The sequence below is a fragment of the Scleropages formosus genome, chromosome 17 (genome assembly GCF_900964775.1).
Source record: "Scleropages formosus chromosome 17, fSclFor1.1, whole genome shotgun sequence".
NCBI classification, from domain to species: Eukaryota; Metazoa; Chordata; class Actinopteri; order Osteoglossiformes; family Osteoglossidae; genus Scleropages; species Scleropages formosus.
Window position 1 is genome coordinate 15175987 of NC_041822.1, and position 13196 is coordinate 15189182.

At 39.1% G+C, this 13196-nt stretch overlaps 1 protein-coding gene across 2 annotated transcripts in view; it reads right to left on the minus strand.

Moving 5' to 3' along the window:
• The window catches only part of ipo11 (importin 11), a 130408-nt gene that overhangs the window by 21290 nt on the left and 95922 nt on the right, over positions 1-13196 (minus strand). For both annotated transcript variants that reach the window (XM_018759315.2, XM_018759316.2), the window contains exons 28-29: positions 5755-5850; positions 4058-4142 (exon numbers count right to left, since the gene is read on the minus strand). In XM_018759315.2, coding sequence (XP_018614831.1) covers positions 4058-4142; positions 5755-5850 — 181 coding nt within the window. The remainder of the gene's footprint in view (positions 1-4057; positions 4143-5754; positions 5851-13196) is intronic.

Consider the following 13196-nt stretch of genomic DNA (forward strand, 5'->3'; position numbering starts at 1 on the left):
AACAACAACTGAACCCTTAATGTCCCTGAATCAGTGAAATAAGACAGTAGGTAGGCTAAATCAGAAGAATTTCAGAGAACAAGAGAGGACTACCTCAGAGTCTGGGCCATTTTACAAACAGCTGGTCAATATTCCACGTGAATTTAAGCCTGTTGGGACTCACAGGCAAAGCAATTTAATTTTCAAACACTGAAGTGGCTGACTCACAGCAGGTACTGTAATGAGTGTGTGTTCACTTCAGATAGGACAAGAGAAATCCTTCCATTAATCTGACAAATTTGAATTTTCCTTTAAATTATAGATCGTATGGATGAAAGTATGGTTAAAGAAATAAATGGATACTCAACTACGATGAATAATTCAGGCAGACCAAATCTGGTCTCCCCAGGCCAAGTTTTCTTTTTCCCAGCTCACTTTAGGTTTCTGGCCTTTTCATAGCATACTCTATGCTTTAAAAGCAGATGGGTTGAATTTTTTTGTAGTAGAAGAGAAAAAAAATCATTACTGTTCCTCCTCCTACAAAAGGGAATAGTTCCATGAATGTTTTTCTTATTTAAATATACCCTCTGAATACTATATTACGTAATCCAATATTTATTTCTTAAACTGCTTACTAATTTTGTCTTTCTGCCTTTCATTATTTCAAAACATGTGCTTTAATTCACTACATTGGGAACCTGTACAGAAAGAACACTTAAGCTTCCACACTGTGTGAGTGCATAGGTGTAAGCGTGAATATTAAGATTTCCACTCAGAGGTTCCACTCACGGCATGGTGGTGCAGTGGGTAGTACTACGGCCTCACAGCTGGGCTGTAGGTTTAAACATAGCTTCAAGTCTGGCTCAGTTTGTGTTGTTTGCATGTCTCCACTGGCCATTCTGGTTCGATACCACTTCTCAAAGACATGCATTTCAGAGGAACTGATGACTCTGAACTGTCTTTAGTATGTGAAACTGAGTGAAAGTGTGTGTCACTGCCCTGTGACTTAGTATCCTGACCAGGGTGTACTTGGCCCCCACTCCTAGTGATGGACTCCAGAAACTGAACCACCGCAGCTCTGCACTAGACAAGCAGCTATTGATAATGAATGAATGGTTTCTCTTTTCAGGCTGGGTACTAGTAGGTTGCACTCATTACCACATCCCTCTCTGAAAATGGATGGATGGATGGATGGATGGATGGACGGACAAACTGGAAAGTTTCCTCATCATCCCTTTTTTTTTTTTTTTTTTTTAACAGCTGAATAAGTAATTTATGCAAAGAACTTTCTCCCAAACGTACAGCAGTGTACCTTCACAATTGGCTGTATATTCAAGTCCTTAACCGTCACTCAATTTCTGGTGCTTTTTTGCACATTACTGCAACAGTGTCACTGAGCAGCAAAGTGAAGTACTGCAACTGATTTCAGCTCAACTTTCAATTTGCAAACAACATTAGAACAAAACATTTCACAAGCTTGTATTTTGTTACTGTATTTATAGAACTATTCCCACTAAAACAGGGTATACACAGACAGCTCACTCTGTACTGTCAAACAGGGCAAAGGCAACTTTTTCCTCAAACATGCTCCCTGCAAGCGTCATACATATGAAGCTATTTCTCAGCTGTCAACATTCTCCAGCAGGTCTTCATACCTAAGTAACTTGGGAATACTAAATGTGTATTTTTTTTTTATAAGTGTGTGTGTTTTTTTTTTTTAAGTGCAAATGAAGAAAGGACAGAAAGAACAATACAATAAACTAAGTCTCCCAGTAATGGCTTGAAATGCCAGAAACAACCGTATCTAATCACCCTGACAGCATCCAGCCATATTTGACATTCTGCTCTTGCAAGGCATAGTAGATTTGTGTGAGCTGGACTCCCACAGAAGGCAATGGGCTCATAATGCAAAAGCATTAAACATTATTACCAACAGAAAGGAAAAGGAAGATAGGACGGTAAGGACATAAAAATCAGTCTAGAGAGTTTGGAAGCAGGAACAGACCGCCTTGGTGCAGTGGTGGTTTAGTAAGGAAGAGCAGGACCACCTGGTCCTTCACTGATATGTGTGTCAGTACCCCTGCATTGGATGAGGGAGACACTGTCAGGGTCTTAGAAAGCAACACATAGGTGTATGCAGCAGGACCGAGATACAGACACAGGGCTCCATAAGCTCGACAAACCTCCAGGGCATACAGGCTGCACCCACTTTTTACTGGAGGGTGGCTTAAGTTCCAGGGACACCTTGTATTACATCCTTTGGGCAGAGTACTTGAAAAAAGACTGAAACCACAAAATAACTAAAAATTAATGGGGTGTTTGAAATTTGAAAAGTCCACTGCAAATATAACACCATTATTTTTCTACAATAAATATGCATCCTTTAACAACACACAAACACAGCTACATGCATACATGTGAGAACAAACAGCGCAACGTAAGAAAAGCCTTTGGTATATTTTCTTTCTTTCTTAGAAATCAGACAAGTTTCCATAAAGTAATCATAAAAACACATTCGTGCACAGAAAAACTGCTATACACGCCTGCATGCACGCATCCTCACAGACACAAACACACACACAAACACACGCAGTGAGAGGCCTCCATTTGAATTAGCTCTTGGTAGTCAGAACAATGAATTCAGATGCATGAGTCAGCATGAGATGTCTTCATTTACAACTTAGATGAAAGTGTGGAAAAATAAATATGGATGTGTGTATTACTTGGGGATTCGGTTGAGCAGCTGGGTTACAAATTCTGCAATAACAGGTATACTGTATGCAGAACTGTTCAGAATATAAAAATTGTCTGAAGGCTACACATTCCATTAACTGTCTAGAAAGAACATAAAAGATGCACTTTCAAATTCCAGAGCAATATAAAAAAACAGAATAATGTAAGAAATTAAATTAGTACAATTGTTTAGAGTTGGGTCAGTGGTTCACTTCCATCAACAACAGACCACCTAGAAGGTTGCCAGAGCAGAAAAAATACAGGATGAAATTATTGAACAGCTGTTTACATATTTTTCAGGAACTTCGACATGGTTTATGAGATACTTTAAGGACTCATCAGGATTTTAAAATGAAGTTGCAGAAAGACATGGTTGGAGGGAGACATATAAAGTGTTAAACATGTATCACTCCAGATTTTGATGTCCAACCACACACATAGACAATTGTTCCTTAACACCACTGAGGGAGTTTCCCATCAAAACACATGAGCAACAGGAGTTGCCTTAATCACCACCATCATAATCATTCTGGATGGTGTGCACAGAGCCTAAATATCCATTAAGATGAAATAGAAAGAAAACCTTCTTTAGAAGCCACTGTTTCATTCGTACACAAAGACTTGCCAAAGTTACAGCAATAAAGCCATTAATAAAAATTTAGGTTAAACTAGATACAGTAGTCACAAAACCATATAATGAAGAAAAGCAACACTTGCCAAAGAACAGGATCATATTCCTAAGCATCCCAACACTTCTGGAGCTATTCTAAAATATTAATTAAATACAGAAACAGGAAGAGTGTCCATGAAGATCTTGCTGGTGCAGGACAGGCAACAAAAAGCTCCCCTCTGCTTAACAACATGTCAGGAATAAATCATATCATGCAGCTGCTGGAAAACACTGAGGCTATCACACCTCAAAGTAAATTACTTCCTACTGCCCAAATTATTTTTTTCTACTATTCACACAATTACTTCTATTAAAAATTACTGTAGAAATTACAACTAAACATTAGCTAAATCACTACTTTATTACATACTATATATCTGGGGAAAATGGGTTGCAACATGCTGCTTGCTGGCTAAATCATACACGCCTGTCGGAACATCCTTAAAAATCATTGCTTACTTGTGAAAATAATTAAACATTCTAAGACATAATCCGTTCAGGTTTTAGACAGGCAAAACGTTATTTCTTTACAATGTTAAAAAACACAAACAAAACTATCTTGCTTAAAACCACATTTCAAACTAACAAAGTGTAGACAGAAGTCAGTTGCAAAATTTGAGAATGGTTTGAAAATAACAGCTCAGAAAAACTTCAGCACAACCCTTGTGACCTTACCAGCTTCTTCCTCTTGTCTTGTTCTGTAGGTGGCTCCTCATCATCGGTCAGCTTCGGCTCCTCAAAATGGGTCATCAGCATGCAACTGGCAAAGAGTAGTGGGGACACACCTTTTTATTTCATATATTGAGAGTTATGAGTGTCTAGCAGTTATTCTTGCCTGGATGGATGCCCATCACCATTCAGACAGTTGAAGCTGTCAAAAGTGAGATGTCTTATTCCGTCACTTCTTCGTTTCCTCTGTTTCTGACCTTCACCTATCAGTGACGGTTAACACTGTGACCATCTCTCACCTTCCTAATCTGTCCAAAACCTTGATGTTGACTCTTGAGTCCTCCTTGTCATTTTCCTATCATATCTCCTCTGGGACCTGTTAGTGTCCCTATTAATTTTATAACAGCTAAATAAAATCTTTCATAACCGCTGCTGGTATCCAGTTGCAAGTTTAGTCCATGGTCCTAATGCAGTGAGCCCTGGTAAGGTATTAATAACTTTACAGAAAAGCTGGTGTTCTGTGCCCTTGCTACACATAACAACCATCTCTGTTTTTTCTTCGCAAAATTGGCTCCACCCCGGTCCTCACCTACCATGATTCCCAATGTTCAGCTCTTTGGCCTACCTATTTGTTCCTCCACATACCCTTCACTTCAGCTTCATCACTTGTGCTTTTTGTCTTGATTGCCCAGTTCTATGTTTCTATTGCCTGCCTTCCCTCTCCCTTCATCCCGTGTGGTGGAACGAGTTGCCAACAGACACATCATGATCCACAAGCACTCTCTCACACCCTCACACCTCACCTGTAAGACATGTCTAATTTTTTGGACTTTCCACTAAGGACCAGAGTGCGATAAAGTTGTTGTTTTAGTTTCTATTTTGATTCAGAGTTGTGATGTTGTTGAGTCAAAGTGGAACTTTATGATCTTACATAATGCTTCATTCTTCTCATGAGTACAGTGCACGAAATCCAAACTAAGTTACAAACACCTTTAGTGTAGCACAGAAGTTTTAAATCACCTCGGACAACAGTGAAATACATAAATATAATAAATAATAACTAACAAGTATTATTTATTCCTTGTATTTTGCATTATCCATGCAAATTTACATCAAGGGCACCTTTAGGCACAAGATCTCCTGCAGACTCGTTCATATACTCATTAATACATGCATTCACAGTCACACTCATCTATTCAAAACTGTGGTACATAATGATGAGCTGGACTTGTCTTCACACCTTTTTTTTTTTTTTTTTTTGACTGTGATGGATATTCTCAAACTAAAAATGCCTTGGGGTTCAGCAACTTTCACACAAAGCCAACGATTTATACAGCTACACAATATTCCAGTGAAGGAATACAGAAGACAGAAAAATCAAATACATTCCTCTCGACAGCTTTAGGATGACATTTAACTTTCCGTGCATTATTCATCTCTATGCACACTTAAGTCAGAAAAATTTTTAATTCTGGGCAAAAAAATGCAGACAGAAACACAAGTGTTTGCTTGAAAATGTTTGCATATGAACAAAATCCAGTATGAACATTTCATTCAGCTTCTTTCAAGTGTAACTTGAGCAATCAAAACAAGGGCTGTAAGCCCTTGATTGTTTTCCATTCATTTGTCTCTTAAACAGCCCATTAGGCAAACACATTGGCTCAGCCCGTGAGAAGAGTTATCTGTGCGAGACCCCCACTTACTCTTTGAAGGTTCCCGTCTCGGGGTCCTCTGTCATCACGTCATGGAGTGCCTCCACACAAATGTTAATGATGCCGCAGAATTTATCCTGGATGACACTGCAGACAAAACAATCAAATCCACCAGAAGCAAAAATAAGTCATTTCAGTCTTTGACTCAAATCTCACAGTGAAGAAAAAGAAAAAAAAAAAAACTAAATAGAAACTTGATATACTCACTGGAATACCACAACATGAGTAATTTATTGACGAGCCATTTTTTTTAAATCAGCAACTATTTTTTACAGGTAAAAGACAGATAATATTATAGCTTATGGAAAAGGTCATTTGTATTAATCACCTGAATTGTGGCACAAACCAGCAGACCCTGCAGCTTTTTAAGGCCTTTATTGTCCATCTCTGATTTAGACTCATTATTCAAGGTCTCAAGAACTTTGGACATAATATTCTGAGCTGACTTGGCAAATCTTGTATTAGAATACATACAACACAGAATCAAGCACAATACCAACAGCAGACAACTTGCTCATTCCAAAATAGTTATTTATATCTTATGAGTACATTGACAGTTTTGTTTGGTGGACAAAATATGAAAAAAGTTAAAAGAAGAAAAAAAAATGTGAAACTCCAAGACTTTGGAGGTGTGTGTGGTCTGAAGTGCTGCCTGTGTCTTTTCAACATCAAGCAGTAAAGGGTCAAAAACAAGTTCAAACACAGTGAAAACATGATCACCTTTGTATAAGGAGTACAGAGAAAGACATTCAGGCTGCTAAATCAGCACCACTTCCCACTTCATCACGTTTTCTTCCTAGTTTTAACCCTCCGTATTTCCTGTTTTGTGGTTCAAGAGCCTGATTTATAAAGCTGGGTGAGACATACTGAGCCTGATTCACATAGTGGGGGAAAACAGCATCAAACAAACCCACAATCACAGCCTACCGCTACTGTGGTGCTGGGTCTTATCACAACTCCCACCCTAAATTGATCTGCCACTGGTCAGCAGAGCGGATTGTAGTGGATGGGGTGGGGAAAGGGGGGGCAGGAAGATAGAGGCCCGGTGAGTAAAGGTATTTTCTTCTCAGGTACAAGGCCAGTCACACTCTTTAGTGTCAAGCTTCACCAGGAAATGGCATCTGCCAGATGTGACAAGGAACTCTGCAGTGATGGCGGTTGTGGAAGTAGCACTGCTGGCATCACCGCGGCTTGGGACAGAAGGCTTCAATTGGTCAGATAATGAGCAAATGCTGTTTATGGACTTCCCAAGTGTAGCACCAAGCACATTAAATTAATAAGTGATGAGTTGACAATTGTATTCTATGAAATTAACCAGGCTATTTAATTACTTCAGTCCCTGTCCTCCATGGAGTATTTTTTCCAATTCAATCCTTTATAAAATTTTCAAGGACAGGTGGCTTGAAAGGACAATTTTGCCTTGAAAGAACAAGATCCTGTAATGGACAGCAAGTGAGAATACAGGAGAGGCAGCTGTTGTCAATCAAGGCGATGCAATTGGAAGGCACTCCTCACCTCAGAACCAGGGCTCCTCAGCTGTGACAGCCATGTGGCAATGCACGGTGCTCCTGGGTATCACGACCAACTCAGCGCGTGGCCTTTTTGTCACTCTGCCGTCATTAGCTAGCGGCCGAGAGACGCTGCTCTCAAGCAAAGGCGGAGGGTTCTGACAGAGCAGGGTGACAACTTCAGGCAACGGCGGTTTGACATCTCAGCAGAACAGAACAAGGTGATCAACACAAAAGTGAAACCCTGGGTTTCACTTTTGTGTTCATCACCTTGTTCTGTTCTGGAAAGTTGTTCTGGAAAGTTGCCATAGGAAGTCAGAATTGTATGTTTAAATGCATTGGGGTGGGTGGTGCATTCTTGGGATGTACACATGCCAGTGATGCTCACTTTCTCAAGAAACATACAGAGATTCATTCAGAGGCCACCAGAAGTAACCAAGCGTTTCAATCCAGACAGAACTCAATGTTTCATCAGACATCAATCAAACACGGAGCCAAGTCCCCGACACTTAATGTAGTTCATCTGCAGAGTCTAATTTTCAACAGACTGATTGATCTTATCTTTTATATTTTTCCAAGCCACAAGGGCTTTGCAGTGAGCTTACGGTCCCAACAAGAAGAGGGATATTTGAGGAGTAGAATAGGATGGGAACCCTTTATGTGAAACAGCACCCAGGGGTGAACAGGCGAACAAAAAGGAAGCAACTTTGATCGCCGGCGCTTTGATGTTACAACATCCCCTCCTGCTAAATGCTGGCACTTCCTTGGCTCGCTCGCAATCATTACAAAGCATCGGCCCCAGTGTCCACCCAGCACCCCGCTGTTTCATAAATAAGTACAACCAAATAAATAAATAAAACACATCTGCAATACACGGTTCCCTCTCAAACTTAATTACCTAACAAATGGGCGAAAAGCCGGACCCTCTGATTTCAACGTAGAAGTTTATGAAAAGTTTTCATCGCCTTGGGGTGAAGGAAGCAATCCTTGTGAACGAGAAAGTGATGGATCGTGTTGAAATCAACCGTAATGAAGTGTTACAAAGTGCTTTTATCTACCGTGCCCACCACGGTCAAAAAGGTGGAGACAAAGGAAGAAGCAGAGGTGGGCCCCAGCCGAAGAGGTTCTTTACACATACCTTCGCTTGACAGGCCTATTAACCACAGGGGTACATCCGCCTTACTCCCCTGTGGAAAATCAGGGGGAAAAAAGGCCAGAGGACTGGAAAGCAATTTCACTTTGAAAACAGTCCTGTGGATTTAGACAATTATTATTTCAATGCTACTGATTTGCTCAAACATATTTTGCTCTTCCCATAGCAGCGGTAGGGAGGAAAAAAAACAAAAAAAAAAAACAAAAAAAAAACAAAGGGTTTGCTCTAGCTATGCAGGGGTTTAATTTTAACAAAGAAAATCAGAATGAAATTATCCTGTAACTTTGATACAGTCTGTCACAAGATGTTGCTGCAGAATAATTACCCTCTGGTTGGCATTCATGTTAATTTGTTCAAGCTCAGGCTAACAAACTCAGGGTCAAACAACACAGAAGGATTACTTTAAATTTACCATATTTTAAAATTCATGTACTTTCATCTGTGCAGTTGTTTGCACTGGAAATAATACCCTGGTCGGCAGGATTGTCCGATTGCAAGCATTCTGCTTATGAAAAATACAAAGGGAGCTTTTAAAATGACAAAGAAACCAATCAGAACATTTCTAGTAAAGCTGCCCTAAATTAGTTGGAAAGCAGTTTTAAAGACAATCTTTGTGCAGCCCATAATCTGTTTGAGAGAGAACACTGCCTTTATTATTACTGCAGAAGAAGGTAGAGACTGCATTTAGATCAGTTTAGTAAGCTTGAGTTTAATACACATAAAAAGTTCAGTTTTTCAGTTCAGTTTTTAGTTTTACAATGATAATATTTTATTTACACCAACATTGTCGTCTTTCTTTATTCCCTTTACACTTTTGTTCCAAATGCTTTAGAACTTTATGAATTAAATGAACAGGAAATTAACTACTGAACAAGGATAACATATCTTGCTCAAGGTTAAAAATGGGATTTACATTTATTCATTTTACTGACACCTTTCTCCAAAGCAACCTACAATGTTAAGCCAGCTACATTTATTTGCACATTTATACAGCTGGGAAAATTTTACTCTAGAAATTTCTGGCAACTACCTTGCTCAAGGTTACTATAGCAGTCAGTGGGATTCAAACCTATGATCTTTGGATTCAAAGATAGCAGCTCTACCCACTACACTGGCCTCCCATGAACATATAAAACTTTAAACCCAATTTCATAACCATATAAAAACAGCTGCCATATACCTTTTACCAAAATGAAGACAAGAAACTCAAGAAAAGATGTAGTAATATGTAACAGGATGATGCTACACTGAAGGATGTGTGATGAGAAAGAATGTACATTATTGAAAACAAAGACCTTCTGGATGGGCTGGATTTATCTGATGTTTAGATTACAACATTTGTTTAGTGGATGCTCTCATTTTAAACCTCAACCGTTCGAATCTGATAACCCTAACGTCCTATTTTTGAATCACAGATCCGGATTACTGCTCATTTACTCGCAAGTATCACCTGAAAGACACCTGCTGTGGTGGCTGTCCCTAAGAGTACCCTTTTAACAATATTGATGCCATGATGCTCAGTATACACTTTCACTATTGAGGGAGTAAACTGCTGTAAAGAGCTTAAGAGGGTGACATGCAACTGACACAATGAGAAAGTTACCATAGTAATGAGCTGACTGCCCTGCAGAGATGCAGAACGAAGGAGGCAGTGTCACAGGCTGCCCATCGCATGCCACCGTGTGCTAGACTGAGTGGAAAAGTGGTTACGGATAATGGACAGTCTGACCACACATATCAGACTTGCACAACTGCCCTGCAGTCTGTCAGTTCAGACTGTGAGCTTTCAGATGTTTATGGCACCAATGCTCCAGATGTGTCTGGTGCTCTTGTTTTCATGGAAAGCTGGAAGCGGTTTGCTGCCATGCATGAAAATGATGGGCTTTCAGGAGCGAGCCCCTCTATTCCAATCATACCAGGCCACCTGGGCTCCTCCACTGCAGTGAGAAAAATTTAAGCAACAGTTGCAGGATAGTGGGGTAACTGTGTATAAATGCTTGGTCATGGAAATGTCATGCTTGGACGTATTCAATATCTGTGCAAGTGCTCAAAATCTGCAAACAAACATTAACAATTTTATTCACTGCCCATTAAGGGAAATGTGGCCAAGGAAGGAAAATCAATAAATTATAAATGAACTCCAACGTGAGAAAATGAAAAACAAATGAAAAACCTATAGTTTTAATGGTATTACTGTTATTTATTTAGCAGACACTTCTCCAAAGAATAATAGAGGTTAAATTAAAGATCAAAATCAATCAGGGGCAGTTTCACTCCACATAATTCATAAAGGGCAGTCAGTCTACACAATGGTCCAATTTAGCAAAAGTTTCATCCTAGAATTCATATCCCCCAGTCAAACCTTAACAAAACTACATACTATCTCGCCCTGGATGTTTAAATAAAGTCCTGATCCTTCTACATATGTCCTCATGTTGGTAAAATGCAAGGGACTAATGTAGCATTCAGTGAGATTGTTGTACTTTACGTGGTTTCAGCAGGTAGACACCATTTAACTGTGTCTGTGCATGAGACAAAAACACTAACCGACTTTCTTGACTTGGCTCAGGAAATGTCCTGTACACTAAAAATATAATCCTTCGGTCTCGGGAGAAGAAACAAAATGGAGCTGGGCTGCTAATTTACATGCTGTCCTGCCTGACATTTTGCATAATCAAAACCAATTACAATCATGAAAATGGAACCTGCCATAACTAAAATGGAGGCAGATGGTTCCTGAATTCATGCTGTGGATCAAAATGTAAAAACTAATCAGGTTTATAAAAAGGACAGGACTGTTAAATCATCTGGAGCATATCCATATCAAAAAAGTACCTCCCTACAAGTGCAAAAATTAACATTCACATTATATACCTTTAATTAAAATTTATTTAAAGGGACTCTTTTTCCATACTTTGCTGTCAAAGTAAATCAGTACGTGCAAAAATAACAACACAATCCTAAAAAATTCACTCCTCAGATTCTTCACCGGAAAATAGTTAATCCATTCTCAAGACTGTATATAGTAACATATATACTAAGGTATACAGTAACAATATTTTAGTATTTTAAGAATATTTTAAGTGAAACATTAACAATAATTTATCCTCCATTGCATCACACTCAATTCAGTGATAGTTAATAAAGATATAACAATGTACCTCCTGCTGTCTGACTCTGGTGGTTGTGAAATTTCAGTTGCACACTGAACAATTTTAATCCTTCAGTAACAGTAATGATCTTTTAATCCAACAAATATAAACAAAAATCCAAACTGTCCCCAAGCCTCTGGCAGATTAAGACAGGATAACATCATGTTTATGCAGCAATAATAAAAGGACAAATGTCACTGACACCATGGAGGTTAAATGGTATATGGTAAATATATACCATTGTACCATATGTTAAAAAATTATCATATCTATAGAAATTGCTTGGTGGGTGGAATTACCCATGTAATGTAAACCATATCACCATTACTGCTGAGTGGGACCATTGTAAGGAAGGAAATCTTCATTCCTTAAAAAGTGGCCTGTATTTCCACTTAGGGATCTCAACTCCGTGTGGCGATCACCTTCAAAGTATGGTAGTGCTATGTGTAAATAACAACGTGAAATACGCTGGGATATCCCGACTTCTGCATGGAAAACATGGACGGGTTAAAGAGTCATTTTAATTCACTCCTGATTAAAAGTTCAAGCAAATCCAACTGGAACCATACAAAGCATGAGGTGGATAAACATACGATCCTCACCCCAAGAAATCAAATTTTAAGAATTTATATTTTCGCATCCAATTCCATAACCATGCCTACTAGAAATATGCTGCAATTTATTGTGTTAATGAACAACAGAGACCACCATTTCTCAGTGACTGTTCAGGGTTAGGGTTAGCTGCCTGGTCTGGCATACCCATCGCCAGACATCATACTCATAACAACTACAATCCCGCCGGTGTGCATAAAAGACTCTAGCATCAAATTCAACAGGTAAAAGCCTGTAAAGCTGTTCAGGTTATGTATTCATGCCAGCCACAGTTTTTCTGTGGTTCCTGCATTTCAGGTGCCAGTTAAAAACAAACAAAGCCACAAAAAATACTTCTCCAGAAAAAGTAAAATGGCACATTACATTGTTAGAAGCCCAAACAGAACACAATATAAAAACACATTGCTTTCCCTTCTTAGTCGACACTCGAGAGAACTGATAAAGTGAAAATGACGGATATGTAGCGTGTGGTTTTGAAAACAGCATGCATATCTGTGGATCCTTAAAAGGCATTCATCTTAGACACACAATGCAGCACTATCTTTGAACGTGCCACCACAGAGCTGCTTTGATGCAATGCTCACACAGGATTCGAGAAACCGAGGGGAACTACATCTGCAGCTACACCAAGGGCTTGCTAATGTCAACACACAGATAATGTCTGAATTGAAATTGAAGAGCACACTTTTAAACTTGTTGAATAATTTGTTTTCAGACATAACTGTAGGTTTTACTCAGTCTACTACACTGTATGTAGGGGGGACTTGAACCATCAATACTACCACATTCCACAGACGACCATGTGCAATGGTGGTTTTCAATTCAACCCACATTCCCCTGTTTCACTTAGTAATTAATGAGATACATCATGGTGCCACTTCTTGAAAACGTCTGACATGACACACAGTATTTACCTTATCATTATGGATCTCAAAGAAGCACAATCACTTGAAAACAGCTTAAGGTGACATACTGAATTAACCTAAATATAACCTAAAACACTGCACT